We start from the raw sequence: 21,644 nt of genomic DNA, 5'->3' as shown, positions 1-21,644 counted from the left end.
CTTTTGCAGTGTCATTGGGGAGGGCACTGCCAACAGCGCACCACACTTGGGGTCCCTCTGCAAGCTCAGCGCACGAGTCCCTCTCCTTTCTTTCCAGTGTGCTCATCAGGCCAGCCACCATCATTAATCAATGGGCTAGACGGAAGGATAGGATGTAAAACTTCTCAGACAGCATATTTTAAGGCAGAGAACATTCCCACCTGGCCTTCAGGAAAACATCCTCATCAGACATGCAGCAACTAACAAGGAAGCACGCTGCATCTTCTCCAGGTAGGATAATTGCTTTGCTATGCAGACAAAGAGGCTGATGTTCTCCTTGCGGGTTTCTTGCAGATTATAGAGAAACTGAACAATTCACTGAAGATTTCCCTTCGGCCCAGTCTGAGGGATGGGAGCAGGAGATTTTGGCCCTGGCTCCCTGTGCTGGGACGGTCCAAGCAAGAAGGAGAAAGATCAGGAGCGAGAGACAGGCGCACTGAGGATTTCTAAAGCAGCAGAGGAAATGGGGCCTTTTTTTCACAAAAATCTCAGTGTTCACACAAACATTTTCCTGAAAAAATTAAAGGCAATAGAGAACCTGGGGATAAACCACAGGCAACGCCAGCAGCTCAGTCTGGCTTCGGAGACCCTCCCAGCTCAGTGGTGACTCGGTTGGCTCTTTGCAGCTGGTACTCAGCAGTAAAGTCCCTGTGCAAGGCTTTGCCTAACTCCCTGCACCGGGCTCTGCCGAATGGCAGCGTCAGGCACTCACCGAACCACAGCGAGTGCCCAGACAGCACTGGCCGCCTGCCCTCTCCTGCCAGGGTCCCTGCCTGGGCGCACGGCGAGCGGGGAGCCGAGGGAGCCGGCTCTGCTGGCGATGGGAGACAGCGATGACTCCACAGAAAGATGCGCACACGTACAGGCTCCACCAGCAATCTGTGTGCCGGAGTCCCCTGGGAGGGCTCAGGATGGATGTCTAGTGTCAAACACAGACTTATTAAACAGGCTGATCAAAGCACTGGAAAATTACACGGACCCACAGTTCTGCAGGCTATTGATCTGGGCCTGACAACAAGCTTTCTGGCACACGGGCACCCCTCCTTCCCCAGGAACCCGGTGCTGCAGAGCCAGCAGCACTGAGCCTTCCCTGCAGCGGCCCAGCAGATGCTGATTCGCCTCTCCTTTGGAAAGGCATTTTTTCCTACAGCTGAACAACTCTGTAGAGACATTTAAAAAGACATTTCATGCAGACCCATCAACATCAGCTCCCAGGGCTGAGAGATGCTCTCGTTATCTCTGCCCTGCTTAGTGCCGCGCCCGAGTTCACCGCTGAGCAGGCAGGGCGGGCGTGCAGCATCTGAGGTGCTGCGAGACACGTCCTATGCTAGCAGCAGAAAAGCAACGCATTTGGGCCAGCCAAGTCCTGCTCACCCAAAGCCAGCCATTCAGAGCCGCTGGATGGATACCTAGTTTTTAAACAAAGCCCTGCACAAACCCTCCTGAAGTCCAGAAGTGCTACAAATAGCATGGCTCATGGATGGATGGGTCTTCTTACCTGTGCCAGAGGACTATTTGCAGCTGCAAAATAAGAGCAGACTGCTTCATGGCTTTGGGACCCGATGCAAGAAGACCTACCCCTCCCTCACACACACTCAAATCACCCCACCCCACGTCCCTTCATTCATTTGTTCTATGCTCTGAGGCTGAAATACAAGTGACCGACACAAACAACCCTACCTGCCTGAGACTGCACCCGGTCATAACCATTTGAGAGTGCCCAGCCACGGAGCAGGCATCTCCCGAAAGCCCAGGCAGGTCTCTGCTGCTAACCTCAGCAGGGTGGAATAGCAGTCATCAACCCCAGCCAAGTGGGGTCAGGAGCCAGCTGGAAGTGGAACTGCAAGCAAAAAAGCCACACGAACACTAATCCACAGCGTTGTTTTTGGAGCGTAAGGTTACGCTGATATACAGCTGAACAAGCAAATCACAGCAGCACCTTCAAAACCTGGGGAGAAGTCCTGCCTCTCCACCAAGACTGAACCGAGGGTGAGGTCTCCACAGGACCACACTGCCAACGCCAGCGCTCTCCCAATGGCGCTGGACTTCAGCCCCAGTGTCTGCTGCCAGCACTGGGCAGGGCACCATCACCCCCTCCTCCAATTTGTATTTTTGGGGATTTCCCGGTTCTCGAGCAGCCATCTTCAGCTCTTTGGAGGTGGCCTCAGCCTCCGCAGCAGGCACCAGCCTGGCCTGGCTCCAATGCTCACCTGGTGCAGCTGGGTGCCGGAGCTGCCGGACATGGTGCAAGAGCAGCCCTGGATTTGTGGCATTCCCAGCTCTGCCAAGCCATCTGTTGTCAAATCAATTACGCTGGCAATCAGCAACTTATCAGGGCCCAGTTTTCTGCCAGCTGCACATGGTAACAAGAGGCCAGCAAGGCAATGAGCCCAAAAAGCCCCTCTGTGCTTCACACCCACCCTTGTACGCCAGAGAGAAAAGTCATGCAAGCAAGCCTGGGGCAGGCAGATGAGGTCTCCCTGCCTCTGCTGCCCGCCAAAATGCCTTAGCAAACCGGGCACCCTCTGCCTTCGCCGGCCCCCAGAGTGCTGTACCATAACAAGGCACCGCACCCAGGCCAGCACAGGGACTTGCCAAAGGGCCACCATGGCTCCCAGCGCCACGGGGGGCCAGCAGCCAGGGCTGCCTCCCTGCACAGCCGCCCTGCAGCCCTCCCGAGAGACCACCTCTGCTGGGCACCAGGTGCTCAATGTGCCAACAGTTCCACTCCGGATTTCCAGCAGATGAGCGAGAGCACTCGTGCTTGCGCAGGAGAGCGGCAGATCGCTTTGCTCACGTCATGGCCAGCGCATCCCACCTCCCTGCCAGCTAGGGAGCAGCACAAGGGAGAAAACCCGGACTGCTGAAAAGCCTCCCAGCACATTCCAGCAAGGCGGAGCCGTCATCAGCATCTGTCCTCAACGTCAGCCTGAACCTCTCCCAAACACTCCTCCTGCTGGCAAAACTACACACAAATGTGCAGTCTCCATAGGGAGAACTCTCCCTGTGCTCTCCCAGGGGCTCAGAAACTTGAGCACATGAACTAAGTGCACCGGGTCCTGCTAAATCCAGGGGTAATTGTAGTTTCTTTTTTAACCTTATGATTTTATGATTTTTTGAGCCCAGTTCATAACTTACTGTCACCACTGCCAACAGACACCGTGAAGAGAAAGACTCTCCCCATCCCTACAGCAGAGACGCGCGGGGCAGGGGCTCTGTGCAGCTACACCCAGGCAAGGTGAGAGTTTTATTTCTTGGCAAAGGGCTAAAGATACTTGAGATCCCAAGAGCGCTCTGGCCTGGCACAATTCAAACCACTCGGGGGCTGAGCATGAAGGCAGTCTCAGCACCGATGCAGACAACAAACCCCTCGGCTCACGCAGGCCTCCAGCCCCGCTGCTGGCTCTCCATCAGCCTCCCAGGGCAGCATGAACGTGACAGATGCCAACTTGCGTTTGTCTGCTTCAAACCCTTCCCTCGCGGGCAAAACAGGGCAGCTGCCCTTTCCTGATGGACCACTGGTTTCATCAGAAGGGGTTTGCGGTACACTGGCTACGCAGAGGATGAGGAGGGCTCGACGAGGAGGGCTCTGTGAGGAAGGCAGCTCTCCCCAGAGAAAAGGGCAGCTCTGCCTAGCCAGAGCCGGGCTTGCAGCACGCTCTGCTTGTCAGGGAAAGAGGTTATTTATAAGCTCACCCGGCTCACACGGAGAGCCACAGCACCAAGGAAGGTGCACGCATCATTCAAATGAGAGAGCAACAGCAGAGAGACCAGAAGGTGTAGACACCAGAAGCCAGTGAAAGTACAGCGGCATCATTAAGAAGCCAGAAGGAACCAACAAGCCCTTCGTGCCTGGATGCCTCAGCTCCGTGTCGCAGGAGGCTATAAATAATTCCAGGCTGCGAAGCCTCGTGCTGCACAGAAAAGCAGAGAATGAGTCACACCTTGAAGTCTGTTCTGCTCTTTCGATGCCATTGGGTCCAGAGCATACAAAGGCACACAGGCCTGAAACAAGCACTTGCATGTCTTTTATGCGAGGGCCCAGGAGAGAAGGAAGAAGGCAGCCTCTTTGCTCTCCAAAGCAGAAAAGGAGACCTCACAACTCCCTTCTCTTTCTTTTTTGTGCCTATGTCTGTGGATGCTACAGTCATTTTCAGTGGCGACAGTGCTGCACGAGCCTTCTCAGAGCAACTTCTGCAAAAGCTAGTTGTCATCACTTCTGTCATTTTCTTCCCAGCCTCCAAATTAGCAAGCTGCCCTTCAGCTATTTGTAAATTGAGGAGTGCCGCTCCCCCTCCGCACGCTGCCTGCAGCATTTGCTCAGCAGCAGCCACATGGCCCCAGCCTGGGCGTGCTGGAAGCGCAGCTGACTGTAACTCAGCAAACATCTCTGCTGAGAGCGACAGGCACAGCAAGCAGATCAGGCTCCAAATGGGCACAGGCTGCCAGCCCCTTACCTGGAAACTAGGGCTCGTGGTGTCAGAGTAGAGCAGCAGAGAGGTTCCCTGGCAGCTTCAGCCCCAGGGCTGAGCCACAGGATGACAGGGGAGTTTCTTGCTTTGCCCTTTGAAGAAACTTGCTCGGCCAAGGACCCTGTGAGGTCCACATCCCCATCTCAAATCCCTGGCAGTAGCCATGCTGAGCAGACGCCCTGCAGCAGCGGAGCCCAGCTGCACTTGCCGAGGCTCCTCGGTTTGCAGGAGCAATGCTTTCCCTTGCAGCTATGCTGGGCTTTGAGCGGGGACCACAGGGATGGCTAGCTGTCACCTGGGGAGGAGAGGCAGCAGCAAACAGCAAGCCACAGATAAAACCGGCAGGTAGCTTTCCCAGCAGCTGTCTCTCTCAAGGCCCATTCAGCCATACCGTTTGCAGGGGACAGCCTGCCTTTCTCCCTTAACAGTCCTTTGCAGAAAGCAGGGAAGGTTTGTCAGCAGCTCTGTGCCCTGCAGAAAGGAATACAGGCTGCTTCTGCCAGAGGCCTCCCTGCCTGTCAGCCATCTAAGTGTTTTGTAGAGCCTGCGAAGGCTCCCGGTCTCAAGGGTTCACCATTGCATGGCAGCAAGGGACAAGGCAGCGCCCGAGATCTGCTCCAGGAGCGCCCAGGCACATTGCAGTGCCCAGGCTCTGTCCAGCGGTGCCCCCAGGGATTCCCCACAGACCTCCAGGACCGCAACGAGCAGGAAGGCTGTGGCTGTTAGGAAGGCTCAGGCCAAGGCTGTGGCTGTTAGGAAGGCTCAGGCCAAGGGAGCCTGCAACATCACCTCCACTACATGGCAGAGCTGGACCCAGACTCTGGCTCTGCAGCCACCGGCACCGCAGCCTGCCTGCTCGGCCATCACCCTGCATGTTGCCACAGACACTACCACGGCAGCCAGGAGCAGGGAGACCCAGCACATGGGCTGCAAAATTGGTGAGTGGGCAGAGAGGGAGTGCAGGTTCTTCCAGCAGAGCTACGATGATGCCTCATCTGTCTGTCTGCTCAGTAGAAACACGTGAAACGGAGAGGGCAGCAGGCAAGCACCTCACCCTGCTGAATGGCAGGGGAGGCACGGCTTCCTCGGCAGTGGTGCGTGGTGAGTGAGCGTGCGAGATCAGCCTGAGCCAGGAGAAAGGGCAGCACCCACTTTGCAGATGGGACCTCTACCCACGCCAGGGCACAGGCGCGCACACCGCACTCCCCAAAAGCCCCTTCCAAGCAGGGGCAGATGCTGTGCTCCAGGACCAGACATCCTGCCCTGGGAGTAAGCAGGCAGAGGGAACTCTAACCACTTCCATCACGAGTCCAGCGTAGGAATTCTGTCTTGCAAAATTCAGGGAGCATCCCAAAGAGGGCAATTCCACAGACTTTGGTGGATGGAGCCTCATCTCACACATGCAAGTGTGGAAGCACAACAGCACGATCTCTAGCCCTCAGCAAGCCACCTTCAGCAAACTACCTCCATTTGCCCAGTGCTATCAGTGACCATCAGCAACAGCTTTTGCATCCAACGCTGCCCCGAGAGCAGCACCTGGAGGGAGAACCACTGTGTCTGGCAGGAGTCTGGCAGAACGGTCTGCTGCAATGCTGACTGCTGCTCTGTTATATGTAACACTGCCAAGGGAAGGGGCTATAAACAGATTCAAAAACAAAGGCACCTGGAAAAAACACCATGGTGCAAGCCTACTGCCAACTTGAAGGACAGCAGGGGACTTCTTCTTCTTCCATAGCAGTCACTGGTATCTCCCCAAACCAGTATCCGTCTCTCAGAAAGCTGCTAGTGAGGAGACAGAGGCAGATGGAGGGCACCAGGCGCCTTGCCAAAGCATGCTCTCGAGCTCTGGGTGAGTGGGTAAACACTTGACACTGACAGGGCTGCGGAGGCACAGAAACCACAGCCCACGTGTCTGATTAATGCTGTCCCTCTGCTTCCTTGAAGCCCCTCATCTGGCTCCAGCTCTATCCCACCTGCACCCTCAAGGGGCTGAGAAATTTTCTTATCCGTGCAGCACCTAGCACAAAGGGTCGGTTCCACGCCCAGGGCTCCTGGGCTACAACCACCTCACTCATCCAATAGCCTGAAGCGCTTGCCCTGCCATGACTAGACGAATTGCCCAGCTGGTGAAGAGGGCTGTAAACTAAAGTTGCCAGGGGAGGGGAACCTCAGTCCATCCCACTCCTACCAGTTTGATGCCAGTGCCAGCAAGAGATGCCCAGAGCCTGAAGAAGGATCATGGGTCAGCAGGAGAGCACCTGAAGAGCAGCACAAGGAATTCCAGCCACTCCAGCCAGCAAGGCAGCTTCATCGGTGGCCCAATTTAAATGCCTCTACGCGAACACAGGTAGCATGGGGAATAAACAAGAGCAGTTAGAGACGTGTACACACCTGCAGGGCTATGATCTTATCGGCATCTCAGAGACATGGTGGATGGCTCCTATGACTGGAGTGTTGGAATGGAAGGATACAGGCTTTAGGAAGGACAGGCAGGGGAGACGAGGAGGGGGTGTCATCCTCTATGTCAATAACCCGCTGGCGTGCATGGAGCTCTGCCTGGGGATGGATGAGGAGCCGACCAAGAGCTTATGGGTCAGGATTGAAGGAGGGCAGGGACAGGTGACATTACAGTGGGGGTCTGCTACAGGACACCTGACCAGGAAGACGGAGCAGATGAGGCCCTCTACAGACAGATAGGAGCAGCCTCACGTTCACAAGCCCTGGCCTCATGGGGGACTTCAACCACCCCGATATCTGTTGGAGAGACAACACAGCAGGGCATTGTCTGCAATACATGCCAGAGGGACTCTGGGCAAGGACTGTGGAGCAGGAGAGGAGGAATATTTGTATATCAAAGGTAGTGTGGAGCAGGAGAGAGCAGCCTCGTTGCTGGTGGAATGCGTCACGAGTTTGAGGCCAGGTCTCAGCACCCTGCCCAGTGCAGAGCTCAGCAGACCAGCGCATCCCAGAACTGGAGCATGCCCCCAGGAAACACGTGTACCACAGCCCCAACACCGGGCAGGGAAAGCCCAGCATGAAGAGGGTGCTCCAGCCCCCAGTTCCCATCAACATCCCGCCACCAGAGACTCACCACAGAAGGAGATGATGTGGCTGCTGTCCTCATGCACAAACTTCCTCGTCACCGCCTCTTCCATGATCTGCTTCACCTGTTGAACAGAGGCCCAGTTAGAGAAAACGTTGAACTTCAGCAATAGACCAGAGTGAGGAGACCTGTGGTGGAGTGGGCACGAGATGCTCTGCTTGCTTCGTGTCTGTAAGGAAACCTCCTCTGCTCTCTGACTTCTCTAATAGCCTCTAACGGCACAAGAGGTCTCATGGAGTATCTCTGCATCTTTGCTGGCCGAGCATCACCAGCTATTTCAAAAAGTCAGGTAATAAAAAAGGGATGTTTTGTTTTTGAGAAACTTCAAAGTAAGAAATCTATGAGCAGAGAATTAACTGCAGGAATCAAGCAAGACATCTTAATAACGGTAACCAAATCTCATATTCAATGCTTTTACAGTATTGTTATGGTCTTTCATTTTATGGGGATTCGACAAATTTCATGAGACATAGCTGTCCCAAATGACTGTAACTACCCGTCAGTGCCGAAGTCAATGATCACCTGGCACCAAATGTGACCAGGAATGCTATTTGCATAGCAATGCAATCAGGGCTGCCCTCCGACTGCCTGAGTCTGCACCACTCATGCCACATTACTGGCACTCATTTCAGTGCAATTAATCAAAAGGAAGCTGTCATGTGGGTTGCACATCAGGGGCATGATTAGGGGAAGAAAATAAATAGGAACCCACATAAATTAGGAGCATAGCTTTTGCAGACACAAGATGGGAGGTCAGACCTACCAGGTAAGCAGGCTGCAGAGGACAGACTCTAGCCTTGCAGAAGCTCCCAGGACTGCCTGGCTACTCCACAGCAGTAGCTCAGAGGAGCCTGAGGAATCAAGGACTACCAGAGCAAGAAATTCAAGTACCCCTAGCACTGTTGCTCTTCCACTAGTACCTGTCCCTGCCAGCACTGACACTGCTCAGCTCTCCCCCTCCCACTGACAGCATCCCTGTCGTAGAATACAGACCCCTCAGACCTGTTTTGGAGATATGGCAAGGTCACCCTGAGGTGCTAATGAACTCGTTGTGCATTAAAGCTGTCTGTTGCACATCACCTCAGAGCCAGCAGGTAAAACTGCTGCTGTGAGACTGGTTCCCCATGGCTCAGCTTTAGCCGCTCAAACAGAACAGGATTATCCTGCAGGGCTTGCCCGCACCCTTCCAATGCAGAGCACCTCCCACGGTGCCTGCAGCCTCAACAGATGTACCCGAGCCAGCTCTCAGCTCTCCAGCCCACTCTCCCATGCAGCCCGTGTTGTTTCCTTGGTATTTTGGAGCTAGAAAACTGGGCTAGACAGAGCTTTGTTCCAACCCTACACAGCAACTGCAGGTTACAAATTTGAGTCACTATGAAAGGAGAGGATTTTTTAAGTGCCTTGGCTTCCTAGTTCCGATGATCAGCTTCCGACGATCAGCTTCCGATGCAGGTTGCCAGCAGACTGTCCCCCCCCTTCCTGAATGTCTCCTGTTGGAAGCATGTTGTCCTCCCTCTGAGTCTCCCACTGCTCCTGGCAGCTACCTTGCTGATGTGCTGAACTCGGTTATTCTCTACAAGGATATTGAAGGGAACACTAAAACACATGCTGCTGCATGATCTGGGCACCTCAAGCAACCTTGCACTCTCAACAGAAATGCATTCTCCCAGTGCCCACAGGCTGGGGGAATACTGCTTGGGGTACTCTAACTTTCAGGGTAGGATTCCCCATGAAATGCCCTTAAAGCTGGATGATGTGGGGAAATACAGTCCTGCAATCAGGGCCAAAGCACTGCCAGGGGAACACAGAGCAGCTCCAAGAGCTGCCCTGGCTCTCAAGCAACATCTCCTCCATTTGCCCCCATGCCTCTGTAGGATGCAGGAGCTGCACACAAGAAATGTGGAGTTTAGGGCTCAGGGAGGTTTGAGCCTTGCTCAGAAAGTGCTGGAGAAGTAGGTATTATTAATGAAGGAGGCAGCCCTAGACTGATGGCCCCACGAACCATCCGAGCTCTGCCAGCTGCCGTCCTCCGGCCAGATTGCTTCCTCGACACCGTGCCCGCCACAGCCTCGCCGGCTAAGCCCTGCCAGCTCATACCAGCAGGATCTGCCATCCCTCTGCCTGTCCCCCCGCAGCCCTGGTGTGAACACCTTTCCAGGCAGACCCCAGCTGCCCTGCTCCCGAGGTGCCATGCCTCCTACAGCCAGCCTGTCCTACCCCGCTGGGAGCGGCGGTGCCTTCCATCCTCAGCTGTCACCCTCCCTAATCCTGCTGAAATCAGCAAAAGTCCAGCTGAATGTTTGGTTCTTAAACGTTCAGTTCCTAATCATTTTTCCTTTTAAATACAGAGCTGCCAGCATGCCCAGATCTCATCTTCTAGTGCCTCTATAACATCTTGCTTTTCACTCTTCGCTTTCAGAAAACACAGGGGAAAGAGTACACAGGGCAGAGATGTGGGCGTAAAGGAGGCTCTGCCTATCAAGATGTTCTCTCTGAAGGCACAGGGAGGAGGAAAAACCAGCAGGTCAAGACTTGGCCAAGCAAACCTTGCATGTATGAGAGACCTTTAATGGCATCATTTGGGGAATTAAACTCCTTTGCAAGATATAATCAAGGTCAGTTATGCACAGCTGACAGGTCAATAAAGGAAATCCTTTTACAAATATGGATTAAGAAAAAAGTCAAATCTAAAGCCAAAAGCATCTCTCTGCATGTCAGAGCAATCAGGTCAGCTCCCTGTGCCACTCTGCTCGACGTGCTGGGTGACTGACAGAGCCTGCTCGTGAACCCGGGGGGAGCAGGACTTGCCCGGTGATTTCACCTGTATCCCAGCAGCTCAGATAAGCTGACAGTGAGTCAGGAGCTCGCAGCAGGGAATGTCGCTGAGATGCAGACCTCAGGACTGGAGGTGGCTCAGAGCGCTGGGAAATTCCCCTGAGCATGGTACGATACAACTCCTGCAGCTCCTGCATCCCAACTCTGCGCTCGGAGCAGCAACTCCAGCCGCAGGAACACGTTGGGCACAGAGGGCTCCGCTTCCAGGGACCTGCAGAAAAGCTCCCTCTACCTCAGTAGTGGCCAAAAAACTGCATCTGTCCCTTATCAGGGCACCTTCCAGCAAGGCGAGGCCAGGTGAGGGTAGCAAGCCCTTCATTTCATTACGCCCGACGTACAGTTTTGCCCCTTGTACTGTTGCCACGTGCTGAGCACCACGGAAGGAGGCAGCTTCAATCCTTATTCAGGCTTCGCGACTCCAGCAGTGTTTTATTTTAAACTTCAACAAGAGAAGGAACACTGTGAAACAGAAATGGGGACAGAGCAAGTCCCAGCAACAGGAAAGGAGTCCTTCTCTTTGGTTTGCTGCATTATAGTAAGACATATGCCTTGACCTTGGCTGCAGCGGTGTATTAGAGACGGGAAGCAGCACACACCTCTCATCCACAGCAGCCAGTGCCCAGGTGTGCACCAAAACAGATTTCCTCCTCTCCTCCATCTGAAATTACAGCTGTCTGACAAAGACATGCCAATCCCTCCTTCAGAAACCCTGATCGGCCTAAGAACCATCACCCATCGCCCCCTCATTGCGGCCCTGGCAGAGGCCCAGTGATGCACACCTTGGGGCTCTCAGGGATTCCCCAAAATTAGGCTGTCCATGCAGGTTGAGCTGCCTTCGTCCAGATGGCTCACGACCCTCACCTGGCTGGGCCGAGCTTCCCCTCACATATCCAACTAATCTACTAGAAAACGATGAACACGCAGATATAAAATGTACCCTCATGGCCACAGTGGTCTGCTGGCGGTCCCAGGGGCTTGCTCCTGCCTCCCTGCTCCTCCCAGCAGTTGAAGGGATACCGCTGCTCGTGGGGCCATGCTGCTAGCCACGGCAGATATGGCTAAAAAAAAAAAGTTGGGATTTTTAAACTCCAATCATGTCATCAGTTCTCAGGATCTGAAATTTTTTCTGCAACATTGTGATTAGGAACCACCAGGGAACTCAGTCTCTCTATGAATCACCCAAAAGTGTAAGCTGAGAATCCGTATTTTAAACCCCCTAAAATACACTTGGGAACCAACGCACGCAGTTTGTTACCAGCTTCTGATTAAATTAGGAGCATATTCCAATTAAAGCAGTATATTCAAACGCTTGTCAGCCACCTTTCGCGCAAGCCATCGTCTCCCTGCTCTGATGCGACGCCCGCAGTCACACCCACCGCAGGGCCGCCCTCCGTGGGGCAGGGACCATCTGGTTATTCCGTGCCTGTGGAGCAACCGGCACAGCCGGACTCCAGCTCTGACCGGGCATCTTGGTGCCAACACAGTACAAACAACCTGTGCTCTCAAGGCACACAAAAAAACCCCTTCCAAGAGATGCAGTTTAGTGGAAAATTACTCACTAAAAGAAAAAAAAAAAACCCACACTCTATTGACTGAGGTTATCACACTAAACAAAATAAATCAAAGATATCTAAAGAAATAGAAGCGGAAAGGGCATTGCAACAAGGGCACTCACCTGACGTGAAGGGCTAGAGCAGAACAGGAGCAGCTCTACAATAGAAAGCCCCAACAGGTAGGGGCAGGCAGACAGACAGATACGGTCTCGTAACAGAAAACAAGCATTACACCGAGAAAGTTTTCAAACAAAACAATCTTACATTTGCCCATAAACGGACACGGCTGGCATCTGTAGGACAGCTCCAACCCAGAGAACCCCAAAATCCTTGACAGGTCTCCATGCTGTTGTCTGCAGATCCCGACGGCCTCTCCCAGCCGGACCCTAGCCCCTCCACAGCCAGCTGGGATCACAAACGCCACAGCAGCCATCTGCCACGGTGCTCCCGGATCCTCTTCTGAAAGCACAGCGGGTTTGTGACACTGCAGGGATGGAGAACGCCAGCTACCCCGCGTTTGGCTCGCTCCATAGAGAAGACTTGAACAGCCTCTAACTATGCTGCATTCCAGCATTTTAATGCAACTTCTCATATTGGAGCCAGAACAATCTCAATAAATGAAGCTGCCCACTCTTTATCTAAAGCCAGTCTATGGAAAATGAGATGTTTGCTCTTCTTTTATTAGAAAGGAAATTAAACCAGCAACTAATAATTTAACTGTAGGTAAACTTGAGAGGAATATCATGAAGTATTCCACAACAATAAAAACACTCCTCCTGGCTCCAGCTGTGAGCACAGGACAAGTCACCCCCCGCTGTGGGAGGGTGACAGGGACACCCCACAACGAGGCATCCACACAAACTCAACAGCATTAACCGCAGGTCCAAAAATACAACAGAAGACAGGCTGGTCTTGGCATTACCACCTGAATCACTGACTCGTGAACAAGGGAGCTAGTCCTTCTTTGCTTCACGTGCACGTCTAAATTACAAGGAAAACAATTTTTTTCCCCTCCTTGCCCCATCTCCAAAGCCGGATCCAAGAGCCAGAGGCCTTGAGAAGAGCTCTTGGGTTACAGCATTCATCAGGGGCATCAGGAATCCTGGCGCACCCACTTCAGACCAGGGATGTGAGCTTGCACCCCCACACCTCCAGTGAGGCTCCTGATCCCAGAGGTCTCTGCCTCTCCTTTGGTTCCCCTTGGCCTGGCCAGCTCCATCGCAGCCGAAACGTTGCTATTAACGTTTTGTTTGACAAACTCCTTTTTCAAAAATAAATGAAAAAAAAGAAAACCTTACCTATCCAACAGCCCCCAGGCCCCAGTGAGGGATGCAGGTTTAGATCTCTCTGCTACAAAACTCCCAGGGTTACACTTCATCTCAAAGTGCAATTTTCCCACAACAGAGCTTCATAACTGTACCCAGTCCCAGCTGTCATTTACATTGGTGGAGCAAGCCAAATATTACAGCAGTTACCACCGAGGTGCAGAGATCAGGAGCAAACCAATAACTCTGGGTTTAATTAGTCTAAGGCAATATTGACTCACAACTCTCTTTTACCTGGCTGGATTTTTCCAGGCAAGTCACTATACAACTTGTACTCGAGATTTTTCAGTGATGTTTACAGTCACAATTTTTCCTGCCACGTTTCTTGCAAAGCCTTTCACCGGTAATCAAGGCATTTGTATTGAAGCACAGCATCTCCCATCTATTTGGCCATGCTCATAACTCTGTGGAATTGTTTACAGCAAGCCAGATGCAAACAGAGTCCCCAGCTTGGTCTTTTTCCTGGTCCTGTTTCAAAGCGAAGCTCGGTGGCACAACAGTGAGCTCTGCGCAATACGGCTGCGGTGACGCTCCCAGGCATCTCCCGGTTTGCTAGACCCAGCCTCGTGGGTCCTGGAGACAGGACCCTGGAAAACGGCCTCTGGTATGAGGACACACAGGTCTCCACGGGACACATGGGAACAGCGAGGCCGACAGCCGGGTGCTCGGACTCCTTTGTCCCCCCCTCCAAAGGGGCAAAAGCAGCCAGACACTGAAGCACGTAAGGCCAGGGCAATGGGAGAGCAGAACCAGGTCTGATTTCAGCCCCTGTAGTGGGACTTTCCACCAGAACAGTCACTTCATATAAATAAAAGCTACAATAAAATAAATGCCTTCAGTGATTGAGTTGGTCTTCACAGAAGAGCATTTTTAGAAACTGCTATCGATCTGGTTTGGTCAGAAACAGTAAGACCTTCTGCTGAATGTTCATGTAACCCACATCCTGAAAACAAGATTTACAGTAAAAAATACAGTGGAAATTAAGATGTCTTCTGCTACCTCTGAACATCCACCTCTGCATAGGATGTCAAGGATTTGGTGGGATGAGATGATGCAACACCAGAGCCAGGCAGCTGCCCTGCCTGTATCCTCCAGACTCCACCTTGCCTAGGAGGGCAACCAAGCGCTGACTATTATGGTGCCAGACAAAATTAGCCTGCTCACCAGCAGCACTGCGATAGCTCTGAAAAACCCCGGCAGATAGAGGAGGAGCCTTGGCAATCCCTCCTCCTTCCCATCTCTCTTGAACGGACTACAGGAAGATGACTCCTATCCCAAGTAAATATGCAGGGAATCAGGAAGAGCATCCCAATAAGCACCCAGCACAAACAGGCACTCTGTTCAGGATCTACAACTGCTGCTTGTCATTTAAGTCTCCTCACTAAATCTCAATGCATTTCCTTTCCATGAATTTGTTTATTCTGCTCTTCTATATGTTAAAAAAACCCCAAAACTAAAAAAAAAACCCAACAAAAAAACCCACACTGATGATACAGGCGTTAAACTTGGTTTGCTTTTGTATGTTTGCTTTTCAAATTCTTTTATGAGCTGGTGTTTTCTCATTCTCATTGCAGCCTTTAAGTGCTGCTTTGATTATGTATTTGGAAGTTAATTCTAGCACTTAAAAAACCCATTCTACATGTTAGTTTGGGTGCAACAAGTCCATGTGGGCACTCCTTGATGTAATCCGAGCATTTCTTTAATTGCTTCTCCAAATCAAGGTCTCTTTCCAGGAATAAGCTCTGGTTAAGCTCCACAGGAAACAGTTCCCATACGCTGTGCAAGACTTGGCCATGTAGCACCACAGAATTATCACTTCTCAGATATTATAAAACGCTAAAGGATCACTTAGTGAAGCAGATGCAATATTAAGACAACCCTCGGCATGTTTGCATTCGCAAGGCAAACGCAATTCATTTGCACCGCAGCTCCAGCGGTCTCACTGCAGGGCTTTGCCACCAGGTCACCCAGTTAACACTTCCCAGCAGAAATGCCAGGCTGGTTTCTGTCTCTGGCTCTTAGGTTGGCTCGTACCAAAGGTGGTTCAGTCTCCAAGGCAAATCAAGTCCAGAATCCATTCAGCTCTAGGACATAAAGACATTACCCCAAACCCCAAGCCCTCTACTTCTGCACTGTCCGCTCTGGTGCCTGCAAATGTGTCTGTGGGGCACAGTGCGCTGCGGATGGTGGACAGAAAAAACCAGTATATCCAATCGCACCGCCTGCGCTGCAGCTAAAAGCCACGTCTTCAGCTAAAGCAGAACTTCTCAGTCCAATACCTCTCACAAACCCGATTTATCTTCTCATTTGAAAATGAAACGTCTGCCTGTCGCCTGTCTTGTTGCTTTAGCCGACAAAGCTACAACATCCTTTTTTAGCAGACTTGTTTATAAAACTCACATTATCAAACTCAGTCTTGCAAGACAGTTTCTTATCTTTCCAGCAACAAGCACCCTGATATTCCACAAGCAAGTGCCAGGCAGACTTTTCCAGCACCATCCCAAGTTGCAGCCAAGCTCTGCCACTGATCTAAGAGTTTACTAGCTGACCACTAAATAATTCCAATTAATTGTGCTCCAATCAGTTAAAATACTGCCAGCTTCAGAGCGCATGCACTATTTATACCCAGAGACTTCAAGGACTCCCGTCAGCCATTTCGATGGCCCAACAGAGAACACGGCCCCCTTGCACCGCGGGAGAACAGCACGGGGACAGCTCTAACGGCGCCACGCACTCGCCTTTAAAGCCGTTTGCCAGCTCCACATTCTTGCTGCCACAGAAACATTGATCGCAATCCTACCAACTGAGACCTTTGGCTTTTCTAAAAGTCTTATTTAATTATTTATCACCGCTTACTAAATAAAACATAGCAGCTGGGCTATCATCCACGTGACGCACGTGGGATTTTCAGGCCAGCCAGCAGACCTTCCCCAGGACCCACATGGACTCACGGTTGGGAACTGGGCTGAGTCTCCTCAGGGGGTAAGGAGGAAGAAGGTGTTAATGCATATAAACTCTGAATATTTGGACAGTTTGGAAAAGAAATCAAAAAGACATTAAATGGAAGGGTCCATAATGCAACAGCGTACTCCGGGGGAAATGGGAACGATCCCAGCAATGTATATTTGCTGACAGCATTTTGCACCAGACTTTCTTCATAGGGCAGCAACTTTTGGCTAAAAATCCATACGTGCAACACTAATTTAAGATCACTTAAGACCATGTTATAGCTGGTTCTATCCCTGTTGTGCTTGTCAAACACAAATTTCCATGCCATCTGTTGGCACTGCTGGTGTTGCTAGCTGTAAGACGCTCAATAAAGACGCTGCAACATTTCAGGAAAAACTTTAGTCATTTCTCTGTTTTCAACGCTTGATCTCAAAGCTTTATTACCCTGTTTGTTCCGTACCCATCACACCACAAAGCTTCTGTTTTCCGAGGTGTTAAATGTTACGCTGACAAGCGTTTTGGATTCAATTAGCAAACACGGCAAAGACTGACACTATTTGCACTGAAACCAGGAGCAACTTCCAGCCCCGAATTGCTTTGAAGTCCTGAATCCGTGCAAAACCAGGTATTTCCATGGCAACGGCCAGGACGCCACAAGGAGAGGAGGATGACATTTTGGCAGCAGAGAGGAGAGGCTGGATGGGGAGGAAGGAGGCTCCTCTGGCATACAGATCTCGTCTCCCTAAACACCAAGAAGGAAGATGAAAGAAGGAGGAAAGCAGCACGAAACCTGTTCTGGGTTACGAAAGATCTAGCCAGGCGTTTCTGGAGTATGAGAGCACTTCTGCGGACCACTGCTTTTATCTTCAAAAGGAGAGAAAATGGTCCCCAGCGATTAGTAATACTCTCTTCAGAAGAGATCGATGCAGGCAATCGAGAAATGCTGCATTAAAGCCGTCTGTTTACTTTTGATATAGGAACATTTGAAAAAGGCTGACCTGGGTGCTTGAGAGACATCAGACGGTCCCTCTGCAAACAGCAGCTTTCATTACTAACCTGCAGCTTATCATCCTCATCTTCATTTTGCCTGAACAGTTTTGACAGCTACACAAAGACCTTTTTTTTTTAAATTGGCCTTGAGAACATTTAAAGCTATCAACATTAATTTTTCAAATCCTAATAACATTAAATTAATTTACAATTTTCTACCAATCCAGAATGAAATAGCTGGCATTGACACCCACAATCTGATATTTTGGAACCACAGGCATACACGTTCCAGAAAAACAAACCCAAGCTACAAAAATATTGCTCTTACCAGTCACTCCGTGTTACTTAGCCACAAACTAGACAATATGGCTGCGTAGCAGGGGCACTTCATTTAAAAGGTGGGAGGAAGAGAGACTGACTGTTGTCCCTATGATATATAATGATGGAATTAGTCAACAGCTACATAGTGACAACCATTCAAGCTATTAAAAAATAAACAATATATCCGATAGAAGACCACAGGACATCAGCAAGCGAGCAGGCTGTGGTCAATCAGTAACAGTTTTAAAAAAATTCTAAGAACAGGCAGCAAAATGTTCTTTTGTTATTGATGAGTAAAAGACTTAAAGCTCCTTTTGATGAATGGCAAGTTAAATATAAACTAAGTTGCTGCAGAAGAATAAGCAAGACAACTGTTTACTTTCATATTCCATTCAGTTTTTCACACAACTCATTTTCCCGGCACGGCGTAGTGCAGCCTGTATTTCACGGGTAACACCTGCTTCCCCACTTATTCTTGTATGCAATGCAATTACCTGGAGGTAGTCAAAAACATACCACAGGATTCTCCTCTGTTAAAAATGAAACTTGCAAAAGAAAGGGAGGAGCACGGGTTGCAAGAAGAATATTTTTAGTTGGGAATCCAACGCCCTTTTAAACCTCGATATTTCAGGGTCTGGGTTTTTAAAGAAGCCTCATTCCATCTGATAAAAGCTCTAAAAAAAAAATAAGAGAGGATTTGGTTATGCTTTTTATCCTGCATAACAGGAAACAGGATTCCTCAGAAAGTCATACTTCCACTCCTTCCCCTGCAGTCTGCTGACAAATAATCAATTTTGCAGCCTTCAGGATTAGTTTGATTTATTATAACCATATGGGGGGGGGGGAAGGCGGTGATAGCACAACTCATTTCAACCTGTAAATCTTCTTAAAAATAAAAATGCATTAATAATGGCAACAACCAAATATCAAAGTCCTTTTGCTCCTTGTGGTGCTTTGGGTAATTTCGATTTACTGTTTATCTACTTTCTCTAATCAGACCTTGTCTTCACAATATTTTATTCCTTCAGTTATCGCACTAGGATGACAGATGTTGCGTGGCTTCCCAAGCATGATCCATGGCTGTCCCCAGTCTCAGTGGAGCTCACTTGCACTTGAGGACGTCAGCAGATCATACAGAGCCACAGCTGGAGCAAAATCAGACATGGTCTAATAAAATGAGAATACGCAGTTTTGTGAAAGGTAAAAATTCCAGGAGTGGGGGGGGGGGGGGAAAAAGGAGATTTCTGCAGTTGGCCCTTTCTACTACTCCTTGGAGTCTGCACAAGCTCCTAACTTATCCTGAAGTCAGTCTAGGAGAGGAAGAAAAACCAAAAGCATTAGCAAAATGGGCCTAATGAGCAAGGAGCAACTGGCCCAAGAATGCCCCACCAGCTCCCAATTTCAGGGATGTTGCTAAATAATGAACTACATCACCCATGGGATCATGTTTCCCTGGGTTTTTCTAATTCCTAACAGAGCAAAGCCCAGGTGGAGAGAGCACAGAGCATGGGTCTGACATGGAATTCACCCACCTGTGTGGCTGTGCACAAACAGCCCCACCTCACTGGACCACGGCCCCTGCCAGGTCTCACTGCTTCCAGCAGGCACTGAGCTGGGAGAAACCTGAAGGCAAGTGCAAACACCCAGCGCCTGCGCAGGCAAAGAACCCACACCCGCACCGACGTCCCAAGGCAGAGCCCGGAGCGATGAGACCACCAGAAAACATCTCTGCTCTGCGTGAGCTCTGCCCTTGTTAAAGGTCTGCTGGAGAGATACCAGACTGTGTCAAACACCCACGTCATGGCACCATGATGCGTTGGCTGGTGGCATTTCACCAGCGCAGAAGGGCTTTCCCCATACATCACCTCTCTCCTTCAATCTTTACTTGCATTCACCAGCCCCTTGTATGACACGTTTATTCTACCAAAAGCCAGCAGAAGGGCATGGCACAACCCTCAGCTCTCCTCCCTAGGCACGGGCTGCGCTTTCTTCAAGCACATGGCCCCTGGAGGAAGAGCAAAGGGAGAGAAGCCCAGTACTGAGCACCAGCACGGAAGATGCTCATGTGCAGGGACAGCCTGCAGAGGCCACAGCAGTCTCCAGAAGGAAGCTCCCATCCGCTGGCCGAGCGGTTTAACCGGCAACCGATGGGCAATCCTCACCTCCCATTCTGCAGCGGCAGTCGACATGCAGTCTGCTGTTTTGTCTCTCTCCACCCAGGAGGAGTCGCAGACAGACAGTAATAATGAGATGTCAGCTTTATCCACGATGCTAAATAAATGTCATAACCTTTTTCTGGTTTAATAGCTGTTGCCAAGGCAACAAGTAGTATTCCTTACCACCACACCCGGCACAGGATTAAAGGTGGGAAGTGGTCTGGATGAACAGCCAAACACTGCGCTGTCGCCCTCCCCAGACCTACCACCCACGGGTCTTGTTCACCCTACTCCGAGCAGTGTCTCCAGCAGGGACATTCCACTTTCCACAGCCCATAAGCTGGATATCAAGATGCTTTTAAGACCAGAAACAAAACATCACACATCACACCCTCCAAAATCCCAGGAGAGGTGACCTGTGGGGACACACCACAGGCAGGAGATGACAACAGCTCCTGACGATCCAGTGCTCCACCACACGGCAGAGCAGGTCCAGGTTCCCCTGCCGCAGGTCCCGTGACACTCAGCCACTTCAGACTCAGAAGCCACGGACGCGTGGCTCAGACGGCCCCGCTGGCCCACGCAGCCCACCTCCACGCACAGGCAACGCACGAACTACGTGGCAGAGCAGCGGGACTCTCAGCTCCCTGTCTAGATCTACCGCCAGCTCACTGTGTTAACGCTACACACATTATAAACACCAGGCTCTGCACAGACAGAAGGAGCTTGAAGCAGCTCAGCATAAAGCACAGTATAAACTAATACAGAGTTAAAGATGCCCAGGAAGAGAGACCAGCGCAAGCAGATGTAAAACGCCATCGCTTTGCGCTGGACACACGAACACAAATGTGCACGTTCCCCGTTTCTTGGCTGGCTGCTGTGCGCAGCCCCGTCCGTGCCGGGCTCCCCGACCCTGCCAAAGAGCACTCTGCTGCAACGAGGGCTTCGTCCCATCCCAGCTCCCAAGGTGAGCGGCACCGGGAGTCGCCCCTTTTTCCCGGTGGGAAAACCACAACTTGTGAGAACGGCTCTGCCACCAGCAAAACGCGATTTTCAGAAGATACGGGACACCGGGGTGCCAAAATTCACCGGTGCTGCAGGGATGCTCCTCCAGCTGCCCGGGAACCGGCAGCCACGCTTCGCTCGCCATCCGGACCCCGCGCCGCCCGGGCTGGGCTCACGCTCCGACCCGTTGCCCTGCTCGGGGCTGGGGTTTTTTTTTGGGGGGAAACTGTTAAATTCGCTGCCGCAGCACCGGCAGGAGCCCGCGGGAGGCTGCGGGCAGGCGAGCCCGGGGCCGGGGCTCCCCTCCGGGGGGGGTCCCGCCGCAGACGGCGGTCACCGCGGGCCGGGGGTCACCGAGCCGTGACAGGGGCCCCGGGGGCCGGGGTCCCGCACCCACCTCCTTCTTGACGGTGCGCAGCAGCCGCTGCCGGGTCTCCGCCTCTGTGGGGAGAAGGGGGAGAGGCCCGTTAGTGCGGCCCGGCCCCGGCCCCGCCGCCCGCGCCCCCGGCCCGCCGCCCGCCCTACCCGCCGGGGCCGCCGCCATGGCCGCGCTCCTCCGCTCCGCAGCGCCGGCAGACTGGCGGCGGGGCCGGGCCGGGCCGGGCCGAGCGGGCCGCGCCGCGCCGCCCACCCGCGCCCGCCGGGGTGGGGCCGCCGCCGCCGCCGCCAATCCGCGCTCGGCGACGGGCGACGGGCACCGCGGCAACGGGCGGCCCTCGGGGGGCGACCCCGGCCCGGCCCCGCGGCAGGCGGACCCCAGCCCGGCCCCGGCCCTCAAGGGCGGCCTCCGCCCGGCCCCGGCCCCTCGGTGAGGGGACCCCGACCAGGCCCGGCCCCTCGGTGCGGCCCGCAACCGGGCTCACCGCCGCCAGGCACCCCCCAACTGGGGGCACCCC

General features: G+C 52.3%; 1 protein-coding gene across 1 annotated transcript in view; it reads right to left on the bottom strand.

Annotated features, from left to right (window-relative positions):
- Positions 1 to 21,192, bottom strand: part of SGSM1 (small G protein signaling modulator 1) — a 42,962-nt gene extending 21,770 nt beyond the window's left edge. Inside the window, exons 1-2 of the mRNA XM_082325111.1 lie at positions 21,146 to 21,192; positions 7,603 to 7,678 (exon numbers count right to left, since the gene is read on the bottom strand). Of these exons, the coding sequence (XP_082181237.1) occupies positions 7,603 to 7,666 (64 nt within the window). The 5' untranslated portion in view covers positions 7,667 to 7,678; positions 21,146 to 21,192. The remainder of the gene's footprint in view (positions 1 to 7,602; positions 7,679 to 21,145) is intronic.
- Positions 21,193 to 21,644: the final 452 nt, after the last annotated feature.

This window comes from Platalea leucorodia (genome assembly GCF_965183815.1).
Source record: "Platalea leucorodia genome assembly, chromosome: 12".
Taxonomy (NCBI): Eukaryota; Metazoa; Chordata; class Aves; order Pelecaniformes; family Threskiornithidae; genus Platalea; species Platalea leucorodia.
The sequence above is the reverse complement of the archived record's forward strand: the minus strand, read 5'-3'. Positions and strand labels throughout refer to the sequence as shown.